Source organism: Monodelphis domestica, chromosome 2, assembly GCF_027887165.1.
Source record: "Monodelphis domestica isolate mMonDom1 chromosome 2, mMonDom1.pri, whole genome shotgun sequence".
Taxonomy (NCBI): Eukaryota; Metazoa; Chordata; class Mammalia; order Didelphimorphia; family Didelphidae; genus Monodelphis; species Monodelphis domestica.
In genome coordinates this window covers 92544955-92570531 of record NC_077228.1, presented here as the reverse complement: position 1 = coordinate 92570531, position 25577 = coordinate 92544955, and the positions used below count along the sequence as shown (strand labels likewise).

Sequence of the window (25577 nt, the reverse complement as noted above, 5' to 3'; positions counted from 1 at the left end):
CCTAGTTATATCTGTCCTTGAAATGAGTCCATACTAAGTAGGCTTGAAAATGTTTGTGAAATGAATTTTTGAATAAGATAACACTTTGAAAAAAATGATACAAGGGGACAGTTAAGTAGTTTAGTAGCTAGAGAGCCAGACTCAGAGATGGGAGGTTCTGTATTCAAATTTGACTTCAGACACTTCCTATTTGTGTCACCCTGGGCAAGTCACTTAACTCCAATTGCCTAGCTCTTACTGCTCTTTTATCTTAGAACCAATACATAATATTAATTCTAAGACAGAAGGTCAGAGTTAAAATAAAAGAAAAAAGATACAAGGATAGGAGATTATATCAGCAGCAGTTTGTTACTAATAGTCAAAACTGATCTCTTGTCATGCCTTTTGCTCTCTAATTCTGTAGATTCCACTTTACTATATGCATTTTTATTTCCTCATTTAAAAGCTAGGTTATTATGCACTAACTGTCTATGTGTTACTGGTATTTTTATGTAACTGCCAACTTGTCTATTCCTCCACTGACAATCGTTTATATTTGGGTTCATGTGGGGTTTGATACTTTCTACTGTGGTATGACAGCTATTCTTTTGGCAATTGTGGCAATCAATTACTTTTTTTCTTCACCATGTTGATTATCACTTTTCTTTTTGGACTGCAAGAGTAATGCTTTAAAATAATTTCCAATATATCAATCAATCAATGCTTTTTTTCCATCAAATGTGAATAAATGGTCATAAAAGTTATCTATTCAGAAGCACCTCAAAAGTCTACATGGTTTTGCTACCCCTGAAGATTTTAAAAATCAAAAGAAACAGTTAAAGTGAAAAACATTTTCAGTTTTGCTATTCATATCTTATAGGTTGCCAAACTATTATAATTTTGAAATGTGATCATTGTATCTTTTTCTTTATCCCAATAGACAGAAATCTCATCATAGTCCATAATTTAGCTGCTAGTGTTTAAGTCGCTGAGTAGTGATAGGGTAGTTTCAAAGGGACTATGCAAAAATTAAAGTGAACAAGGAAAGGTTTCCTGCAGATGGTGCCATGAAAGTACCTCTTTAATAATTCCTAATTGTGAGCTTTTATGTCCTCTCTCTTTGCCAACTTATTTAATTTCTTCGACATTTTTAGCATATTCAGAAGTTTCTTTTCTTGTCTGAACTCTATTTACATTTTTCTAATCATGAATTATTCTTCCTTCTTGGAATGACTTCTCCATTTTCTTTCTGTTGTCTTTTAAAAATTGACTACAGACTTATTCCTTCTTCATTTATCTACCCCGAATTCCCTTTGTTCTCTTTTTAATTGCTCAGCACCATTTTTGAAATGTTAAGAATCATATATGGCTGTGTAAGACATGATTATAAAACAATGAGACCTTAAAAACATGAAATGTTTTTATGCCATGAAATTACCTTTATTTTTTGAAGTGTCCTTGGTGGGAACTTCAGTTCTTCCACCATTTCTGACTTTATGATCTAACTCATTTTTAAAATTCCACTTTGAGCATTGCTTTTGAAATAAGCTCAGAAATTACACATGCATGAGTTCTTAGTTTCATTACTTCATAGTCAGATTTCATTTTGGAACCAAATACTATTCATTATGTAGCATGGCCATTCATCTACTTCACCAGACTAGGTAAATCACATTTGGCTGTTTTCACAAATCAAATCCCCTCTCAGAAGGCCAAGGATTTGCCACCTTTGAGAATATTCAGAAGAATGTGATAAAGATTCTGAATGTAATTCCCCAAAAGCAATTCCAAGTGCTTTGAAATATGTCATCATGTGAAGTGGATACACTCTGAAAGTAACTATTTTGAAGCCTTTGGCTTCCATTTGGATATCTAAATTCTGATATATCTCTTTAGCAGGTTACTGTATTACTCCTCTTTGTTAAAGATTAATTTTCTACAAAAAGAAAGGAAAATAAAAGATGCTATCAGTGACCTTATGATTATTAAAATGGTTTTTAAAAGACTTGATAGATATAAAATGGGAAATGGGAAACTTTACAATTTATAGAGCACATTTGTATTCCCTCATACTCTGTCATTTTGATACTCTTACTATTCCTTTTCTTCTCATTGCCAAAGTGATTGCTGATTTAGGGATTCAAGCTCATAGTACTTGTTAAAATTAGAATTAGATGATTAGGTTTTAGGATTCTGCAACTTTCTACCATTTGAGGTTGAGGAAATAATTTTCTCAGTGAACTTCAGTTTTTTTCTTCAGTAATAACAATTGTAATCATTCATTCTTTAGTTTTGAAGAGGATCAATGACATTATGGGTTGTTTTTGGCTTGGAAGTGAATTGGATTTAAATGAGCCAGAGTAACACCTAATTGTCAGACTCAATCTTCCAGAGTCATCAAAGTCCAATGGCAAGACAAAACTCAGAATAACCAGTGATGTCCTGGACTGCAGTGGATGACCTCAGTGTCTTCATTGTCTAACCAAACTCTTAAGTGTCCAATAGCACCTACTTTAGGCACCTTCGTGGCTGTTGGGATAAATTATTCTTAGCCATCCATTCTTCCAGGGAATGTCTACATATGCTGGGGGATAGATATCCCCTAACTCAGGTACGTGCCAAGACAGCTACTCTCAACTTGGCTAAAGCTTTTCCTGAACAGTTTTATGGGGCATGGGCACTCTGAGCTTCTTATAGTTATCAATGAGTGTTGGGTAACAGGTAGACACCCAAGGTGGATAAGCAGCTCTTAAAAGGGCTCAGCAAAACCCCCCCACCAGAGGTGCTAGTCCACTCTGACCATGGGAAACCCCCTGAAACAATAAGAATAATAAACTAACATTTAGATAGCACTATGTGCCAGACACATCTGCTAAGCACTTTACAATTATCATCTCATTTGATTCTCATGACAACCATGGCAGATAGATACTATATTATCCTAATTTTATAGGTAAAGAAGTGACTTGCCTCAGGTTACATATCTAGGAAGCATTGTTCTACTTAGGTATAAAATGTTGGTGTTGTACTAGTCAAACTCTGAAATTCCTTCTAACATAAGATCTATATAAAATTTTATGATATTCAGCCAGGATGCTTAATTTTGAGAGGATTTTGAAACATGGCAACAGGTCTGTGATAAGAATTATCTTAAAATGCCTACTTTAAAAGTCTATTAGGTAATTTTCATGCCAAAATCCTAATTTATTTTTTCACAATCCTAGCATCCTCCTCTAACAATTGAAGATAGTTATGCAACATGAATGCTAAAAGCAACAAGAACAGACAGGAGTTTGGAGTGAAGCTGAATAGCCAGGGACAACTGGAAAGGGAGGTTTTTGAGTTGCTTGAACTCAGTGCCACTTCCATAAGCCCTGGGAGAAGGAACAGAGCAAACAGAGTGGAATCCACAAGGAAGGCTACCTCATCTTGTTTGCTGAATGCTGAAGCTTACTTCTGGGAGGATGCAACTTGTAGGTAGAGGGCAGGAACTTAAGCCTCACTGGTAACAAATGAGGGAACATAAACTATATATATCTGCTTGATTCTGGGCTGTAGTAGGAGAGGAAGAATGAGGAAGGAGTTCACACTGATGAATGTGGTTGCTGAGTGTTTGGGGACCTATCAGATGTGGTCAGTTCCTGGAGAGGGGAGTCCCTGGTAGCTTCCACAGCAGGAGCTAGGCTGTCTGCTTGTAGCTATAGTGGCAGAACTGCTTGTCAACTCTGTTTGGAACAATTGGGTTCGATCATATACTTAGGCTTGAATAGGGGAAACTGGGGATACATCAGAATCTATACTATAAAAAATGCAATAACTAACTAGGACTACAAAAAATAAACACAAGAAATCCTTAAACCAGGGGTAACATATCCCAATTGTATAGGAACTTTGGGTCTCAAACAAAACAAAAACAAAAATATAAGTTAAGTGTATTGGCCTGATTGTTAAAATTAAAAAAATAAAGAACAACAAAGGAGAAAAACACAACTATTAATAGCTATTATGAGGACAGAGAAGAACTTGGCTCAAACTCAAAAAACTGATGTAAAAACACCTACTTCAAAAACAGAAAAGAAATACAATTATTGATCACAAGCTCAAAATATGAGTTTTGCAAGAGTTAAAAAAAAAAAACCTCAAAAACAAAATGTGAGAGGTTGAGAAAAAATTTTGAAAAAAAGTAAGAGCAATTCAAGAAAATCAAGAAAATGATGAAAGATAATCCAAAGGAAAAAGTGATCAAGATACTCATGGAAGAAAATAACTTATTAAGAGCAAGAATTGAACAACAGGAAGCTAATAATTTCCTAAGAGAACAAGAAATAAGAATTTTAAAGATCTTATTCCAAAAACAGAAGACCTGGAAAAAATCAAGGAGAGATAGTATAATAATGTTGGAATCCCAGAAAGTTATGAACAAAAAAAAGTTAACACATCATACTCCAAGAAATCAAAAAGGAAAACTGCCCAGAAATTCTAGAATCAGAGGATAAAATAGAAATGGAAAGATCTACTGATCATCACCTCAAAAAGACCAAAAGAGGAAAACATGTGCTCCTGACAGGTTGCTTCAAACACTGTGTTTAATTTTCCTATATATTTGATGTAATATCAAATTTATATAACATTTTATATGATACATATGGGCAGCTAGGTGGCATAGTGGAAAGAGCTCTCCAGGTTAAAATCAGGAAGTCTCAAGTTCAAATTTGGCCTTAATTTAATTAGCTGTGTGAACCTGGGCAAATCAATTAACTGGTTTGCCTCAGTTTTTTAATCTGTAAAATGACAATAATAGTTCCTACCTAGAACATAGTAGACTATACAAACACACACATGCATACATACAAATATATATGATATTATTTCCTTCTCTTTCCCCCAAATAGTAATTATCATAATTACCCTAGGTATCTAATTACATTATTGTAAGTAACTTTTTTTGTGAAACTTAATGTTCTTCTTGTGGGAGCTATTAATTTTGTTGTTGATACTATTATCATTATTAACCCAGCTATAGATGCCTACTTTGTATTTACTTGTCTAAATGAATATTGAATTTTCCTCAATATAATTTAAGTTTCCTGAGAGCAGGAACTATTCTATTTTTGCCATGATGTCACCGATGTTTAGTTTAGTCTTACGCTATGCCTGATTCATGTTTCTAGAAATGAATTGAATTGAATGAATTGAAAGACAAGGCAATTAAGAGTTCTAGTATACCTAGAAGGAATAGCAGAGATTCTTGATCATAATGGAAATACCTTACCAAATATGCATGATATTATAATATTTTTCATCCTATATTTAAATAAAATTAAGGATGTAAGAGCTAATCATGTGTATCTGTATGTGTGGTATGTTTTGCCAATCAGAGCATTATTACAGATAATGATAATTTGAAGTGATGTTTTAGTAGTTTAGTCCTTTTGCATACCAGACATGCATCAATAAACAACGCATGACATGCTACTGATTTTACAGATGAGGGAAATGAGTCACAAAAACCATATAAAACACTGTAAGAGGTGCACAGAATATTATCATACCTTAAAATGGCTCAGGGTAATTTGACCATTTTTATCACCTATTATCATTAGAACTTACTTCTCACATGGTCCACTCAAATTTTGATTCAAAGTATTCTTAAAACAAATTTGTAAAACTGTCTGGTTGAAATCCCTTGATCAATATGAGGTTAGTTACCTAACATAAAAACAAAAATCATAGTCTCATCTTAGTTTTGAGTTGTTTGCTTTTCTCTGTATATAAGCTTTTAATAAACACTAGAGAGTTGGTGGAGAGAAGTGCCAGCTTAGTTTATGTTTGGGGGAAAATATCTGAGAGTCTACAAAGACAGAAGGCAGATAAATACATCTTAAAATCCACAAATTCCCATGAAATATTACATATACATGTTATCTAGTGATTCAACTTAGGAAAATCCATAACAACTCAATAAGAATGAAAGTATAATTATTTCAAATACAGATAGTTCTTTGGTTTTCTTTGAATTTGGAACATCCCAAGAAATACAATTTTTATTTTTGAAAACATTCCAAAGAGACATTATAATCAATTATCTTGGACTCAAGTCATAAAACAAATTATAACTGAGCAACAACAATAATGGTATTCTGCCTGTATTTTTCCAAGCTGCAGAGCTTTACCTGCTACCATGGGCCCTAGACTTTTACCCCAACTCTTGAGCCCTAGTTGCTGTTTGTTGAGATCACTATATCCAAGTACCCCAGAGCCACCACAATTCAGTTTACCCATATTCTTGCCATTCTATTTAAAGTACTTACCTTATTCCCACAAGCCTTTTTAACCCTTTTCTCTTGAACAGTAATTAATTGGTCACTAACATTCTTGGAAAGGTGTCATTCCATTGCCTTAAGGTTATACTTACCACATTTATTATTTCCCAGGCCAAAACACTTTCGCCTAGGCACAAGTTCCCTATATATGTTGTCTAACACTATTAGAATGCAAGCTCCTCAGGGGCTAGGATAATCTCATTTTTGTATTTGTATCCTCTGTAGATAGAAGTGTATCTGGAATTGAATAAGTACTTAAACAAATAGTTTTTCAAGCAGTCCTTTGATTAGGTTGACAAACTGTAAAAAGATGCATGTTTTATTTTCTGAGAAATACTCAAGCATATTGGGGAAATATTTTAATATTTATAGGTTTGGGCTTTAGAATAAAATGAACTTTTTTTTTTGGCAAGGAGGAAGTCACTCATTGTTAGATTTCACTATTTTGATCTCCAACAGCATTAAAAATATCATTTACCCTTTTGAAAAGAAGTGTTTTTTGATACTAATGGGCTTTTTCATACATTCCATTTAACATTTTAGAAATTAAATGCAACTAACTAAAATTACTTCATAAGGAATAAAAAAGCTTTGTCCTTAAGCCATATCATAAGTAGGATATCAATAGAATTTATTTCAAAGCTTTTTGGTGAGCAATATACAAATCAATTAAAAAAATCTTTGTTAACTCTATTTTTAATTTTCCAGCTATTGATTAATTCTTAGACAGTGACTGAAAAAAATAGGTTTTGAAATGAAAGAATAGGTATTTTTTCTTCCTTGTTTGCCTTTTTAACACTCTTGCCACAGTCATGTTACATGTAGGTGGAACTAAGATTGTTCACTACACTTTATTTTACCTCTTTGGGAGCATCAGCTTGGATGAATTCAGAATAAATCATCATGGCTTTAGAAGCAATTTTTTCTGCAGATTCAGTTTTCTTGTAATCTTCACAGGCCAGCCAGAACTCAACATTCTCCTCACTAAATTCTGACTTCAGAAATGTTCTAAAAGCATCTAGACCAGCTGTGAAATAAATATAAAATAAGAAAAGGTATAATAGCTATAAAATAATATTGCCAAATGTTTATTATGGAACAAATATTTATCTATTTCTCTAAATTTAAGCATTTGAGTTTCCCATTCCTTTCCCAGGAAATCTCATTTAAATATTAGAATGCTTACTTAACTCTTATAGGAGGACATCATTGTTTTATGGTTTTAAAATGAGAATGACTCAAATTCAAGTCCTACCTCTGACATAAAAGCTGGGTGCAGATGGGCAAATCCCTTATCTAAGGGTATACACAGGTAATTCATAGAGACAGTGAATTGCAGATGAGTTTCTGATCTACATTGGCTGAGGGAGTTTACTTTGGGACAATTCCTTACACCAATGAAATCTTTGGCCCAGATCAAACCAAAGCAAACCAAAGTTCCTTTCATTAATACATGCTTCAAAGATCTTGATCATTTCATGTACTGCAGATTTGAAAATATTGTCTTACACTGGCTGAATGTTATAAATGTGATAGGGATTGTAGATAGCTTTTCCAAGTAATTTTCCTGAGAAAGGGAGGATGGATGGAAGGGGAAATGGGGTCAAGGAAAGATTTATTTTGGTTAGGGAGACTGAGTAGTTGAGATTCTTTATTGAATCCCATCCCAAATCTAGGCTTATTGACCTTCTTAGGATCAGAAGGATAGAAATAGGCAATTAACATCTTAAGTGATCATGAAAAAAGAGTACTCATCCTAGTATGGAGTTTGAGGTTTCAGCCTATCTTTATCACAGATCTCTATCATAGATAGGTTGACTTCTATCTTCTTATATAACTAAATTATTTAGAGTTAAATATTATTATTAATGGATAATGATGACAATCCAGCCGAGAGAACATAGGAAAACTTAGGTATTGAGCTGTGGAGGACCTCATATACAATCTAGTTCAACTCTTTCATTTTACAGTTGAAGTCCTAGGTATTGGGTGACTTTTTTTAAGGTGATTCCAAAGGATTATGAGAGCAAGATACAGATACCTGGGTGGTTTCCCTCTGTGTCACCACATGAAGTCAAGTACCTTAATGCTACCTCATTATATTTAACTAATTATATCTCTTTCCAGTGGTACGTTATATCTTATATGCGAGCAATAGATCTAACTGAACTAAGTACTTCTATCAGAAAGCATTTCTCCAATGTTTTCCAGTTAGTATATACATAAAAATATACATACACTAACTACCAGCATTCTTAGAGTTGAATTTTAACTTTCAGAAGAGATTGGAAATAACATTTGACAGGGAGTCAGAAGAAAGAAGACGAAACTAGTGGGAAAAATAAGATAATAATAATAATAATAATAATACATGAATAAAAGTTATAGGGAAAGTGTCATGGAATATTAAGATGAGGGCTACAAGACAGAATAAGGGCAAGATAGGCAAAGGGACGAAAGTGATATGATAGAAAAGGAAGCATAAAATGTGTAGCAAGAATTTAACAAGGGCTTAAAGTTGTATAATGTTTTAAGTTTTATATTATGCTTTATGTATTATGTATTTTTTATTTGAATTGATTCTTTGTTTATTTGAGGGGTACAAATTATTTTACAGCACATAAATGCCATTTATATTGAATCACAAAATTAATTCTTTAAAGTAATGAACCAGAAGGCTTAAATGTTTTTAATTGCTACAAAGTGCCTAATTTGGATCCATCCTGAAAGCAGGATTTGGTTATCTTTATATCTAAAAAAATAAAATAAAATAAAATCTAACCTTATATCTATATTTGTAAGTGGTTTTATCTAATAGTTATCAAACAGTGCCTTATGAGAGACTATCTAAAGCATGGAAAAATATTTTCAATAAATGGTGGCTTCAGTGTATGTCATGAATTTAATTTGATCCTCATAACAACCCTGTGATATTATCAGTCAATCAAATGTTTCTTAAATTTCTACTATGTGCTAGGGACTATGGTGGGCACTGAGCATACAAGCAAAAATATGAAACAATACCTACTTGTAAGGAGTTTTTATATTTTAATCTAGAAGACAAGGTGATCCAATGGAGTGAACACTGTATTTGAAGCCAGGAAGACCCAAGTTCAAATCCAGCCTTAGATACTTATTATCTGTGTCATACTGGATATATCAATTGCCTTAGTTTCCTCCATGTGTAAATTACAATGACAATGACATCTACCTCCAAGATTTTTGTGAAGTTTAAATGAGAAAATGTTTATGAGGTACTTTGTAAATCTTAAGGTGTCACATAAATGCTATTATTTTTATTATATAAACAAAAATATAAATACAAAATTAATAGATACAAATATGTGAAATGTGAGTATATTCAAGATATTTTGCAAGGGAAGATACTAGTAGTTGGAATGATCAGGGAAACTTCATGTAAAGGAAAGTGCTTGGGTATTTTAAATAAAGAGTGGAGTTCTTATTAAAAGCAGGTAAGGCAAGGAAGGAGTATGTTCCAAGCTTTATAAAATAGGGAGAGTGGAGATGGAGCATTGTATGTGAAGAACAGAGAGGAGCCCAGTTTGCCTGGAAAACAGAATGTGAGATGGGGAGTAATGTTTAATGATGTCAGAAATATAAGTTAGGTGCAGATTATGAAAGTCTTTAAAATCTAAAGAAAGAATTATGTATTTTATTCCATAAGCAACAGGTAACTCTTAGATTTAATAGAATAGTGGAGTCACATGGTTAACATTAGAATTAAGTAAGATTTTGGCAACTTTATAGAGGATGTCCTGGAATTATGAGAAATTTGAGGTAGAGACAAATTAGGAGACTGTCATAATAGCCTAGACAAGAGAAAATGATGGGAACAGAGCTGATAGGGAACTGTATGAGTTGAGAGAAAGAATCAGAGGGGAGAGTGTGAAGTTAGAAGTGGCAAAATTTGGCAACTTTAGAAGTTTCCAAAATGATGATGCCTTTGATGGAAATGGAAAAGTTGGGAAGAAAGGAGAGTCAATGTATGTGTCTGTGAAGATAATGAGTTTACTTATGCACATATTGACTTTGAACTGTCTCCAGTACCATTTTGAAATGTTCAGTACACAACTGATGATGTAGAACTGAAAGAGAGTGGAGAAATTATGGATGGATACACACACATCCATGCATACATATAGGTATGAACATATGTGTGAATCATTTGTTAAATACATAAAGAGGACAGTTAAAATCATATGACCTCATTAGGTTAGTAAGTGAATATAGAGGGAGAAGAAAAGAAGAATTATGCCTAGATGAATTATGAGTGTCCTGTAACAAAAATCAAGAGAGTAGAGAATATATAGAAGAAGGTAGTCAACATTAAATGCAGCAGAATGGGTTGAGAAGGAAAAGGATGGAAAAGTCCAAAAGACTTGGAGAGATCAGTTTCTATTGAGTTATGAAATCAGGAGCCAAACTGCAAAGGGTTGAGGAGTGAGAGGAAATGGAGGCAGTGATTTTAGATAGCTTTTCAAAGTAATTTTCCTAAGAAAGGGAGGAGATATATAACATGATGAATTGAAGGGGAGATGGGGTCAAGGAAGGATTTTTTTTTCATTAGGGAGATTTGGATATATTTGGAGACATGTAGGGAAAGAGCCAGTTGATAGGAATATTTGAGAAAGAGGATGATTGATGATACAATATGATGGAGAAGGAAGGAAGGAATGGAATCAGGTGTTCTTGGAGAAGAATAAGTCTCAACAAGAAGAAAAGCAAGTTTATTGTCAGAGATTGGGGGAAATAGAAGAGAGTTGAAGATGATGTTAAAAGGTTTTTATTTTGAAGAGAACAGGAGAAGGAACTCATGTCTAATGGTATCAGTTTTCTTGGTAAAGTAAAAGGTAAGGTTCTCACACAAGAGGGGGAGAAGAAAAGGTATGGGAAGTTCAAGGAGGGAACAGCTACAGAGAATAAGATAGCAAATCAAAGCCTGCTTTGTCATATTGCATGACTATAATAATATTTTTTAAATCTCATATATGAGTTTATTTTTTTAATTGAAAAATTTTATTTAGTTAATTAATTTAGAATTTTCCATGTTTCCATGATTTATGTTCTTTCCTTCCCCTACCATTTCCCCACAGCAGACACGCAATTCCACTGGGTTTTACGTATATCTCTATATAATATTATGCATATATACACAATGCATAAATAGATACAACACAAACATACATTATACATATATGTAAATACACGCATCCTATTAAATATATGCCCTATAGTATACAAAATAATTTTACTAAATTACATGTAATTACAGATTTAAGTTTTTGCCTTTTTCTAAAGTAATACTATCAAAGTGAGAGTTAAGTTGTCTTTTTGTGTCAGTAGACTCAAGGAACCTGGGAAATACTATAATACTGTTTTGGAACTGTTTCTATTTTTATTAACATTTAAATTTTCCACTTCTAATTTGTTTCAGGCTTTGCTTCTATGCAAATACACATATATGAATATTTCCATACATATGTGCACAATATTGGTTAGTTGAATACTCTACTACACCCATCCTTATTCTTTTATTCAGATGCCTTTTAAAATATTTTGATAGTCATACTTCAATGTAATTTGCTTTCTTTTTAAATTTTATTTCTTTTATTTTATGCATTAAAAAAATCTTTGTTCTGAGAAAGGAAGCATAGATTTCATTAAACTGTCAAAGAGGTATGTGATATAAAAAGGTTAAAAACCCTATAGTATGCCTAAAAGAGGAGATGCATTTTAATAGCGTGATAGAGTTAGCAAAGATCTAGGTTCAAATCTTGCCTTTTGAGAATTATTAGGCACATGACCCTGGACAAATGAGATCCTTTGTAATTTTAGACAACTTCCTAGATCTACTCTACTAAATCATAGGCAGTTTTGATTTGCTTTGGCAGGAGAAAACAACTGGGAATGGGACCTGCTTTGCTGATGGGAATTTCCACATGAAGAGTTAACCATGCTGGCTATATTATAGCTCCATGGCTATTTTCACAGCTTAGAGTGCAGTCCTTGTGTTTATATTCCAATCTATATTTGGATAAAACTATGCATCAACATGATGGTCTTACCTTGGTTGGCTAGCAAGGTGTCCATGGACTCTGACCAGGCCATTGCATTTGTGGGTGTTGACCTGTGAAAACAACATCTACCCTTGAAAATAGCATTGTGATCTTTTGCCTTTACAAACTATAGTCATTTTGATGTTCTCTATATATACACATCTTCACAAACAACTTTAATGAGCTGTTGATTAATAACTTTAAGCATTGTAATATGAATCCAATAGCAAAAGGTCAATAGAATTATATGACTCTTTTCCAGTGTGAAGCTAACCGCAGAGTCCCTCAAAGTATAATGCAATTTGGCATTGGCAGCTTCTTTATTAATCTAGCAGACAGTAGTAATAATGTTTGCAATTGGTCCAACTATAATAGAGGCACAAGAGAGATATTACTCATTGTTCTGCAGGGGAGTACTGAATTACTTCTTAACTTGAATGGATTAACCATTAATTTATATGACACCATTCTACTCTATCCCAGAAAAATATCCAATGGCTTTTCATGATAGCCATAGTGATGAATGGACTATTTTCCAATATTTTTGAGTATAAAAATTGACTCAGTTCATAATTCTTCTTCTCAATGAGGTTTTGATTAAGAGTTTCAAGGAAGTAATAGTTTTGAAAATGCTTGTGTTTCCCAGTATCCTAAAATCTCTGCCTACTCTTCTTCCAGGATCCCAACCCTAAGACAAGAATAGTGCATAATGAGTGAGTATGCTCTAAATTATGGGCTAATTTATCAGTTATCTAATAGTCTGTCATAACAGAGAGTGAACTTTTCCAAACTAATAAATTTTATTTTTTTGCCTCAGCCTTTTGAAGGAGTATCCTTTTGGGGGGCTTGATGTAAATATAATCAATCAGTTTTATGATCAAGAAATTTTGACAGATGGACTTTTTTATGCAGTTTTCCTTTAAAAGATTCTCAGTCTTCCTTACCAGAAATCACATGCCTCAAGGAAGAATTGCAGTTCTTTTTTGGGGGGTGGGGTAGGATAACTTTGTTTTGAAAAGAAATGGTATTATTTACAATTCAAGCTTTTACCAAATAACAATTAGGAAAATGTTTTGAAAAATGAGAATAACTCAAATTTCTATTAATATTCACATTGAAATAATCTTAATTTCTGAGTCTTTGCTATGTAATTCCATTTCTATTTTTTCTGTCATCTGGTTTGATAATATCTTTATGGTATTAAATTAGTTCTTCCCTGACCACAACATCAATGATGCTTTCATAGCTCATAGTTGATTAAGAAGGGGAACATTTCTTATGCTCTAGCTAGCCAGATACAAACTTCTCTTTCTGCCTTCCACTTTCTTATTCTGCAGTTTTAATAGTTTAATGCTTCAAAGATCCTGAATTTCTTTGAAGTGGATGCTACTTCTACTAAGGTAAACGTTTACCTTCTTGGTCCCTTTCTTTATATTTTTATAGTTGAAAATAGAATGTACAGATGAACTTTTTTAACATAGACTTCCATTAATATCAATAAAATTATACTCAGATGGTGGGCAGACAACTTATCATCTGTTTTGCCTTTTTTTATATCCCTGGTTCTCAACAAAAGGGCCTTGCACATTATCCTTAATAATTCTTGCTTACTGTGTCATAATTAAGCTTTTCTACTTTCCCTTCTCATACAACAATCCTATGGAATGTCTTATAGACTTGTAAGACTCTTGTCTTAGAGTTGGGGTTCCATAATAAGAAAAGGGATAGATGTCTAGGATATTGAGAAATAGATAAGCATTTTTAAGATTATTACTTACTTGAAATATTATTTATCACTTATTTGAAACTTTTAATCAAAACCACATTGAGAAAAATAATTGTAAATTAAATTAATTTTTATATTAAAATATTTGAAAATAGTCCATTCATGATTATTCCTATCAGGAAAAGCCCTTGGATATTTTTTCTGGGACAGAGTAGAATGGTGTCATATGAGTTAATTGTTAATTATATATGTTTAGATTGTGAAATTTCATATCTATGGAATTTTCCAAAGATTTAGTGGTTCTTCTATCCATGTCCTTCAAAGGCTACATATAAATGACAAACAGAATTCCAACATTAGGCTGCTAGGTAAAAGACCTTATCATACTGAAATGCCCATTGTCCAAAAATAATTATATACTCAAGACTTAAATGTAAGGAGGTAGAGGGTGGTGTCAGATGACTAGTTCTGTAATGATAAAATGTTTATTTTCAAGTGAATCTACCTTTTCCCATTTTACCTTTGTAATGCATACTTGATCTAATATATTAAACTTTCATAGAGGCAATCTGATGCTTCAGATAAAGTGCTGTGTTTCATAGATAGGAAGACAATTGGGTTAAATACTATCTCTGACATCTATTAGTTGTGTGACCCTGGGAAACTTTATGTGCTTTAAGCAATTTCCTAGGATTATCTATTCAATCATAGAGTGGTTGAATTCTCTGTTGGCAGAAAAATTTCCCATAGCAGGAATTCCTTTTCTCTTGGCTATTAGGGTATAGCATGTTTGTGACAAAAGGTCCTTAATATATTAAGTACAATATGATACTTATTAACACAGAGAAAATCAGTGAGTCCCCCAATAGCTTGCCGAACTGGATATCTATTCTGTACCTCATTGCTCTGACTATAAAGGGCATTAAAAGCTATTTATAGAATTACCTAAAATGAATGCTGATAAAATAACATTAACATTTTAGTCCAAATGAACATTTGGGTCAGTGAATTGTTCTGATTGATCAAATATTAAGATGATTTGCCTTTATAGCTCATAGAAGATGAACTTCTTCCAGAGAAAACTAATTATAATTTAACAGATTTGAAATAAGGGTGGAAGTAAATAATTATAGATGAACAAGAAGAAATGGTAGGTTGTTCTAGAAAAATGATAGCAAAATATACTTTCTTCATATATATATATATATATATATATATATATATATATATATAGTTTGTTAGTTTGCTTAAAAATGAGTTTCTCTCCAAAAAGGGATAATTCACTGGAGTGTTGGTCATTAAAAGGAAATTATGGGTGTTGAAGGGGAAGGACATTGTTCAGACCTGCCATTACATTGGAGTGTAGCAGAATGTGGACCACCTTTCTCTTAGAAATGGGAGATCAGGAACCATTCTGTAGGTCTTAGAGAGTTCTTAGTCAATGAGAAGAAAAGATGTATTTGATAGATGCACACTGTATTTCAAAGATTAGATTTTCATATGAGTTTATCAATTGAATCACCTTGAGTATATTCAGAGGAAGATGAGAGCTTGGTAAAAAGTAAATGCATGTAGAATTGACTGCCATTTTTGTATTTTTCTTTGTTTTGGAAATTCCTTACCTAGTGGTTAGTTATTCTATTGTTTTTCTGTATTCGAATGTGCTAGCCTTGAGAAAGCAGACTTAGACTATCTTTATAGCCTGTCTAGTATGATGCCATCAGACAGAAATTAGGCTCTGCTGCCATAGCCATGAGAAGGCAGGGTCATCTCCAGGTCCTGATAATCAGAATAGGTCTATTCAGTATGTGTCTATATTTTGCCTAAACTTGGAGATATTTAAAATGATGGTATTTTCTATATCTGAGAAAACACTTTTGACAATCAAAAATTAGGAAAAAATATAGAACATGTAATTATTATCAACATTTCAGTAGGATTAGTAACTACTTTGGTATACCTTCTACTGATGGAGATCAAAATTCCTATAACATAACTATATAAGTATATAGTTTATATATATATGCATATATATATTAAACCCTTATATTCTGTCTTAGAATCAATACTGTGTATTGGTTCCAAGGTAGAAGAGTGGTAAGGGCTAGGTAATGGGGGTCAAGTGACTTGCCCAGGGTCACACAGATGGGAAGTGTCTGAGGCCAAATTTGAACCTAGGACCTCCTGTCTCTAGGCCTGGCTCTCAATCCACTGAACTACCCAGCTACCCCTTTTTATTTTATTTTTTAATAAATTATACTAAAAACCATTTCTTAAATTCTTGGCAATTCTTGATTTCTAATTTTGACTTTGATGTTTTTTCTCAACCTTTTGTTAAATATTCATTTAAAAAATCAGTTTATATGAGTAAAAATAGGTTAAGAAATCCCCCATTTCAAATAGAATAAATATACAACATGAAGTATGGGGAGTATAAGTGGTAGCTATGGAATCAGAGGAATTGTTTTTGCAACTTATTTCTCTCACTTCCTTTATAACAAATATATTTATAAAATGTGCATATATCTGCATTTGGAAAAGTAGGTTGTGACTATTTTCAAAGAACTCTGAATTTTAAAGTTTCTGTGGGTGCATATATACCTGTTTCTTAGTCAATTGCTACTTCTTCCCTTATATTCTTCCAAATCTATCTTAAATAGAGAGTTTTTAGTATATTCTCTTATTTCTTGCCAAATGAAGCATACAAGTAAAATATCTAATTTTTAACCCTTTGGTTAGGTATTTGTCTGGAGTCAACTCTGTAGGAGAAATAGGTCATGGGTATTTGATTAATTTCCTTTCCATTTTCTTCATTTAAAATAATGTAATAAGTATGATCAATGCTCCCAATTTTGCATCCAAAAGAGTTCTACCTTATGTAAATCAGGAAAATCTGTTTTCACATTCCATATATGTCTTTATATAACTGTGTGAATAAGCATGTTGTTTAATTGCTCTGTGACTCAGTTTCCTCATCTGTAAAATGAGGATCATACTAGTATTTACTTTATAGGTTTGATGTTAGGAGGAAAGTATTTATTGTACTTTAAATATTTTGACTATGATTATAATTAAACTTCTCATCTTATTAATAGAATTTTAATAGGAATGCTATTGTTAAAGATCCCTCTCTTGCTATTCACTTTTGTTGTGAAACTAAATTGATTTCCAAATATGTCTATAATTTAAAATATGTGTAGCAAAATTATACATATTTATTATTATTATAGCTTTATTTTCCTGGCTATGGAAGCTAGGTTTGATGATATGTGTTAAAACCTGATGTCTAAGAACTCTGTCAATTCTCTGTATACTAGAGAATTAAAAAGTTGAAGCCAGATGTTTTTCAGGAGATAACTTGTCTTTAAGGAGGCCATTCCTTCTTTCTTGAACAGGTAATGCTTCTTTTAAAATTCCAAAATATGCACACATGCCACAATACAGACATTGTGTTCCTTTCATAGGTAATTAAGGTATATAATGTGATTTATAATTTTTGTTAATCAAAAAACAGATGAAAAAGACATATGGCTGAAATGACAAACTTAAATATCTAGTTCTGAATTTGTTCTTCTTAATGAATCTGAGAGCAAGACCAAGATTGGTAACATATTTTAGGAGAGAGGAAGAAAGTGGGGGAGTAATAAAGGGAGGAACAAATAAGAGGGAATGGCAATAATTAGCATATTTGGTCTGAAAAAGGAAAAAAAAACTCTCCACCCAGATTCATCAAAAAGTCAAGTGCTTCATTCTGTACATCATGTAAGATAAAAATAGATCCAAACAACTCACTTCACTGGCATTTTTCGTTCCACTGTCTGACTGTCACAGATGATGCTGAATGTTTCTTTTTGACTGATCTTCAGGCTGAAGGTAACGTGACAGCAGGAACATGACAATTAGTATGCAAATACCTGGTCATTGGGTTATAAATTAACATTGTTTAAATCATACTTTTCCATTCTGTTTTAGTTGAAGTTTCAAAAGGTTCAACAGGCTATTATTTTCATTGGTCAACATATTTAAGCTTCCTGAGTAATAGAATAACAATGCAAAGAAACAGCAGTTCTGTGAGCTCTACGACATAATTTAAATGTTTTTATAATAGAGTTTATATTGAATACACTATTTCATGTAGAGTCAAATCAACACAGAAAATTACATTTGGGGTTTTAATGTTCTCAGCTCAGTTTTCATACTTACATCTGTAAGACTCACAAGATTATTTTTGTTTTCCTTGGATTTGTTTTCTTTGTTTTCTTTTCAAAGTCAGAAAAGCAATTGATATTTATTGACTTATTATAAAGCTAATTATATTTCTTCCTCTATTTTATATGCATATATGTGTGTCTATATGTGTATAATATATTCATATAGAATTCAGCTTTCTCCTTTGAAAATGCCATGCAGGTATTTTCATAGAAATAATCATGTGCATTCACATATTTTTAGCCATGTATCTCAGGCATTTTTGTCTACTCTTAATTCATCTTTGCTATTTCTATGAATGTGAATCTAATAAGGAGGAAACCTAAGTGAAAAAATGAAACATTTTCAGAAAGGTGAGGTTTTCATCAAGATATTATGGTCAGGGGCGGAGTCAAGATGGCGGCTTAGCAAGCAGCACAAGTTCAGACCTCATGGAAGACCCTTCCTTACTGATACAGACTGAATGCTCCCAGGGCACCGAAATCTAAGCTGAACAACAGGACAGAAGCAGGGAACCCTCCTTCTGGACTCAAATCAAAAGGTACGTCCCCCAAAAGCTGGAATCCGAGAATACTCAGGGCTAAGGGGAAGGCAGAGGGTATGACCCAGGACCCCTCCCCCACCACCCAGAGCACTGAGCCCACGGCAGCAGCAGGAACCTCTGAGTGGGCAAAGGTGCTGGTTTGGAGCGGGGTGCCGGGCTCTGAGCATCCAGCTTGGACAGCAGGGAGGAAGCCCGGGAGAGACGGGTCTGTGGCTGGGTCCCTCCATCAGGCTCCAGCCTCACCTTTTTGCCTCAGGGCACAACCAGATCAATCCAGTTGAACCTAATTCCATCAGAACTCCTCGGAGTTTAGGGAGGAGGGCAAAGGCACTTGCAGACAATGGAGAAGCAGCTGGAGAGAACTGGAGAGAGCCTGGGTGGCCCAGTCTTCCAGGAGTCTTCAGAGCCTCAGAGCTTCATGCCACATACAGCACGACCCAATTGAACTCAATCCAAGCAAAAGTCTCCAGAGGACAGGGAAGCTAACATTCCTCCCCTAGAGACTGTACCAAGAGATCTGACAAAGCTCCAGGAGGGGAGACTGACAGCCTCAAAACCAAAACAAAATGAGAGGAGCAAGAGCACAGCCAAATAGGGGGAGCAAAGAAGGGGTAAACTGGAGCAAACAACAGAAAAAGAAGAAGGAAATTACAACAGACAGCTTCTGCACAGGTAATGAGCAAAGAGTGAATGAAACAGAGGGGGAGGAATCAGAAAAGGAAAAATCAGAAATCCCCGCAAATTGGATACAGACTTTGGAAGAACTCAAAATGCAATTCAAAACATAATTAAGAGAGGCTGAAGACAATTGGGAAAAGAACTTAAAAACTAAGATAAGTCATCTAGAAACAGAAAATAGTGTCTTGAAAGCCAAAATCAACCAGCAGGAAAATGAGGCAAAGGAGATGAAAGATGAGGTGAAGAAGATGAAAGATGACCTCTAAAGAAAATCCGACCAAAAGGAAAAGGACGACCAAAAAACTAAGGATGAAATCCAATCTTTAAGAACCAGAATACAACAATTAGAATGGAGAGACCTCACAAGGCAGCAGGACTCTATAAAACAAAACCAAAAGAATGAAAAAATTGAGGAAAATATGAAGCATCTCATTCACAAAACAGAGGATTTAGAAAATTGTTCAAGGAGAGACAATTTAAGAATTATTGGCCTACCAGAAGACCATGACAAAAGAAAAAGCCTGGACATTATATTACGGGAAATTATTAAAGAAAACTGCCCCGAAGTCCTTGAACAAGAGGGAAAAGTAGAGATTGATAGAATCCACAGATCACCTCCTGTACTTAATCCCCAACTGAGAACACCGGGGAATGTTATAGCCAAATTCAAGAACTATCAGACCAAAGAAAAGATATTACAAGCTGCCAAAAAGAAGTCATTCAGATACCAAGGAACCACAGTGAGGATAACTCAGGATCTGGCTGCATCCACACTGAAAAAAAGAAAGGCATGGAATATGATATTCTGGAAAGCAAGGGAACTAGGTCTACAACCAAGAATCAACTACCCAGCAAAACTGACTATATTCTTACAGGGGAAAGTATGGTCATTCAACAAAATAGAAGAATTCCAAGAATTCGTAAAGAAAAGACCAGACCTGAACAAAAAATTTGATGTCCAAGCACAGAACTCAAGAGAATCATCAAAAGGTAATTAAAAAAGAGGGAAAAAAATTTTTTGAGACTCAATAAGTTAAAATGATATGTATCCCTATAAGAAAAGAGGTCATTGGTAACTCTTAAAAACTGTTGTTATTAGCTGGGTAGCAAAAAGAAGTATACTTAGCGGGAATAGCAACAAACTGTTTAGGATGAAAGGACAAGACATAAATAGGTATATAGACATATGCATGCAAAAATACATATGCATAAGTATGCATATATATATATAAAACTAGAGCTTAAAAATAGGTTAATATTAAAAGAAAAGGGAAAAGAAACAACTGGGGGTAAATTTATATGTCATAAAGAAGCTCATGGTGGGAGGGGGGAGAACATCAATACACTGGAAGGGTAAAGAGGTTAGAGACAGGAAATACTCAACTTTTACGTGATTTGAAAGTGACTCAAAGAGGGAAAAACAATCCAATCCATTGGGGGCAGAGAATAGATTTGCACCCTATAGGGGAGTAGAAGGGTAACAAATGGTCTGGTGGGGAGGGAAGCAGTACAAGAGAGGGAGGGAGCAGGGGGTTAATTTTAGAAAGACTACAGGGAAAATAAGGGGGGAGGATAAATAGGTAGAGGGTAGAAAGGGAAGTAAAATAAGGGTGGGAAGAAGGAGGACTGTTCAAAAGCAAACATTGGTGTAGAAGGATATAGTGAAAGAAGAAAAGGCAGGAAAAGGAGCAGAAATCAAAATGCTGGGAAATACACAGCTAGTAATCATAACTCTGAATGTGAATGGAATGAACTCACCCATAAAACGCAAGTGAATAGCAGAGTGGATTAGAGTCCAAAACCCTACCATATGCTGTCTACAAGAAACACATGAGAAAGGTAGACACACATAGGGTGAAAGTTAGAGGGTGGAGCCAAATCTATTGGGCATCAACTGACAAAAAGAAGGCAGGAGTTGCAATCATGATATCAGACAAAGCCAAAGTAAAAATAAATCTAGTTAAAAGAGATAGGGAAGGTAATTATATCCTGATAAAAGGCAGTATAGACAGTGAGGGAATCTCTGTACTCAACATGTATGCACCAAATGGCATAGCATCCAAATTTCTAAAGGAGAAACTAGAGGAACTCAAGGATGAAATAGATAGAAAAACTATACTAGTGGGAGATCTGAACCTTCCTCTATCCAAACTAGATAAATCAAACCAAAAAATAAATTAGAAAGAAGTAAGAGAAGTGAAAGAAATCTTACAAAAATTAGAGTTAGTAGACATGTGTAGAAAAATAAATAGGGATAAAAAGGAATATACCTTCTTTTCTGCAGCACATGGTACATTCACAAAAATTGACCATATATTAGGGCATAAAAACATTGCAAACAAGTGCAAAAGAGCAGAAATAATAAATGCAACTTTCTCAGATCACAATGCAATGAAAATAATAATTAGTATGGGAACATGGAGAGGTAAATCGAAAATTAATTGGAAATTAAACAATATGATTCTCCAAAACCAGTTAGTTAAAGAACAAATAATAGAAACAGTAACTTCATTGAAGAAACTGACAATGATGAGACATCCTTTCAAAACTTATGGGATTCAGCCAAAGCAGTACTCAAGGGGAAATTTATATGCTTGAGTTCATATATTAACAAATTAAGAAGGGCAGAGATCAATGAATTGGGCATGCAAATTAAAAAATTAGAAAGTGAACAAATTAAAAATTCTCAGATGAAGACTAAATTAGAGATCCTAAAACTCAAAGGAGAAATTAATAAAATTGAAAGTCAAAGAACTATTGATTTAATAAATAAGACTAGAAGCTGGTACTTTGAAAAAACAAATAAAATAGACAAAGTACTAGTCAGTCTAATTAAAAAAAAGGAAAGAAATAAACCAAATTGACAGTATCCAAGATGAAAAAGGAGACCTCACCTCTAATGAAGAGGAAATTAAGGCAATCATTAAAAATTACTATGCCCAATTATATGGCAACAAATATGGCAATCTAGGTGATATGGATGAGTACTTACAAAAATATGAATTGCCTAGATTAAAAGAGGAAGAAATACATTAACTTAACAACCCCATTTCAGAAAAAGAAATTGAACAAGCCATCAAAGAACTCTAAGATAAAATCCCCAGGTCCAGATGGATTCACAAATGAATTCTATCAAACATTCAAAGAGCAACTAATCCCAATATTAAACAAACTATTTGACAGAATAGGCCAAGAAGGAGTTCTACCAAATTCATTCTACGACACAAACATGGTACTGATTCCAAAGTCAGGCAGGTCAAAAACAGAGAAAGAAAACTATAGACCAATCTCCCTAATGAATATAGACACAAAAATCTTAAATAGGATACTAGCAAAAAGACTCCAGCAAGTCATCACAAGGATCATCCACGATGACCAGGCAGGATTCATACCAGGAATGCAAGGATGGTTCAATATTAGGAAAACCATCCACATAATTGACCATATTAACAAGCAAACTGACAAAAAGCACATGATTATCTCAATAGATGCAGAAAAAGCCTTTGATAAAATACAACACCCGTTCCTATTGAAAACACTAGAAATTATAGGAATAGAAGGGCCTTTCCTAAAAATAATAAACAATATATATCTAAAACCATCAGCAAACATCATCTGCAATGGGGATAAACTAGAAGCCTTTCCTATAAGATCAGGAGTAAAACAAGGATGCCCATTATCACCTCTATTATTTAATATTGTACTAGAAACACTAGCAATAGCAATTAGAGAAGAAAAAGAAATTGAAGGTATTAAAATTGGTAATGAGGAGACCAAGCTATCACTCTTTGCAGACGATATGATGGTTTACTTAAGGAATCCTAGAGAATCAACCAAAAAGTTAATCGAAATAATCAACAACTTTAGCAAAGTTGCAGGATACAAAATAAACCCTCATAAGTCATCAGCATTTCTATATATTTCCAACACATCTCAGCAGCAAGAAATAGAGAGATAAATTCCATTTAAAATCACCTTAGACTATATAAAATACTTAGGAATCTATCTGCCGAGACAAACACAGGAACTATATGAACACAACTACAAAACACTTTCCACACAGCTAAAACTAGATCTAAACAATTGGAAAAACATTGATTGCTCATGGGTAGGACGAGCTAACATAATAAAAATGACAATCCTACCCAAATTAATTTACTTATTTAGTGCCATACCCATTGAACTACCAAAAAACTTCTTTACTGAATTAGAAAAACCATAACTAAGTTCATTTGGAAGAAGAAAAGATCAAGGATATCCAGAGAAATCATGAAAAAAAATGCAAAGGAAGGAGGACTTGCAGTCCCAGATCTCAAACTATACTATAAAGTGGTGGTTATCAAAACAATTTGCTACTGGCTAAGAGACAGAAAGGAGGATCAGTGGAATAGACTTGTCGTAAATGATCTCAGCAAGACAGTTTATGACAAACCCAAAGACGCCAGCTTTTGGGACAAAAATCCATTATTTGATAAAAACTGCTGGGAAAATTGGAAGACAGTATGGGAGAGATTAGGTTTGGATCAACACCTCACACCCTACACCAAGATAAATTCAGAATGGGTGAATGACTTGAACATAAAGAAGGAAACTATAAGTAAATTAGATGAGCACAGAATAGTATATATGTCAGACCTTTGTGAAGGGAAAGATTTTAAAACCAAGCAAGACTTAGAAAGAGTCACAAAATGTAAAATAAATAATTTTGACTACATCAAATAAGTCTTTGTACAAACAAAACCAATGTAACTAAAATGTAACAAAAAACTAAAAAAAAATCAGAAGGGTAGCAACAATTTGGGAAACAATCTTCATAAAAACCTCTGACAAAGGTTTAATTACTCAAATTTACAAAGAGCTAAATCAATTGTACAAAAAATCAAGCCATTCTCCAATTGATAAATGGGCAAGGGACATGAACAGGCAGTTCTCAGCCAAAGAAATCAAAACTATTAATAAGCACATGAAAAAGTGTTCTACATCTCTTATAATCAGAGAGATGCAAATCAAAACAACTCTGAGGTATCACCTCACACCTAGCAGATTGGCTAACATAACAGCTATGGAAAGTAATGAATGCTGGAGGGGATGTGGCAAAGAAGGGACACTAATTCATTGCTGGTGGATTTGTGAATTGATCCAACCATTCTCGAGGGCAATTTGGAACTATGTCCAAAGGGCAATAAAATACTGTCTGCCCTTTGATCCAGCCATAGCACTGCTGGGCTTGTACCCCAAAGAGATAATAAGGAAAAAGACATGTACAAGAATATTCATAGCTGCACTCTTTGTGGTGGCCAAAAATTGGAAAATGAGGGGATGCCCTTCAATTAGGGAATGGCTGAACAAGTTGTGGTATATTTTCGCGATTGAATACTATTGTGCTAAAAGGAATAATAAAGTGGAAGAATTCCATAGAGACTGGAACAACCTCCAGGAAGTGATGCAGAGTGAAAGGAGCAGAACCAGGAAAACATTGTACACAGAGACTGATACATTGTGGTACAATTGAAGGTAATGGACTTCTCCATTAGTGTCGATGCAATGTCCCTGAACAATCTGCAGGGATCTAAAAAACACTATCCACAAGCAGAGGATAAACTGTGGGAGTAAAAACACCAATGAAAAGCAACTGATTGACTACAGGGGTTGAGGGGATATGACTGAGGAGAGACTCTAAATGAACACTCTAATGCAAATACCAACAACATGGAAATGGGTTTGAATTAAGAACATATGTGATACCCAATGGAATCGCGCATGGACTATGGGAGAGGTGGTGGGAGGGGGGAGGGAAGAAAAGAAAATGATCTTTGTTTCCAATGAATAGTGTTTGGAAATGACCAAATAAAAATTAAAAAAAAATAAGAAAAATAAAAATAAAAATCTGGAATGCAAAAAAAAAAAAGATATTATGGTCACTTCAATGCAAAACTCTTAGTACTTTAACCCTAGAAAATAAGTGATTATGTCCTTTCATATTTGAATATTAGTGTCATAGAAACTCAGAACTTAAAGGGATCTTTGTGGTTAACAAGTCT

General features: G+C 33.9%; 1 protein-coding gene across 6 annotated transcripts in view; it reads right to left on the bottom strand.

Moving 5' to 3' along the window:
- Positions 1-25577, bottom strand: part of RGS21 (regulator of G protein signaling 21) — a 70458-nt gene that overhangs the window by 15964 nt on the left and 28917 nt on the right. Inside the window, exons 2-4 of one of the 6 annotated variants that reach the window (XM_007480978.3) lie at positions 17898-18019; positions 12389-12465; positions 7163-7329 (exon numbers count right to left, since the gene is read on the bottom strand). In XM_007480978.3, coding sequence (XP_007481040.1) covers positions 7163-7329; positions 12389-12465; positions 17898-17908 — 255 coding nt within the window. In that variant the 5' untranslated portion in view covers positions 17909-18019. The remainder of the gene's footprint in view (positions 1-7162; positions 7330-12388; positions 12466-17897; positions 18020-25577) is intronic. The other 5 variants (XM_007480981.3, XM_007480980.3, XM_056815659.1 and 2 more) reach the window with 5 other exon arrangements.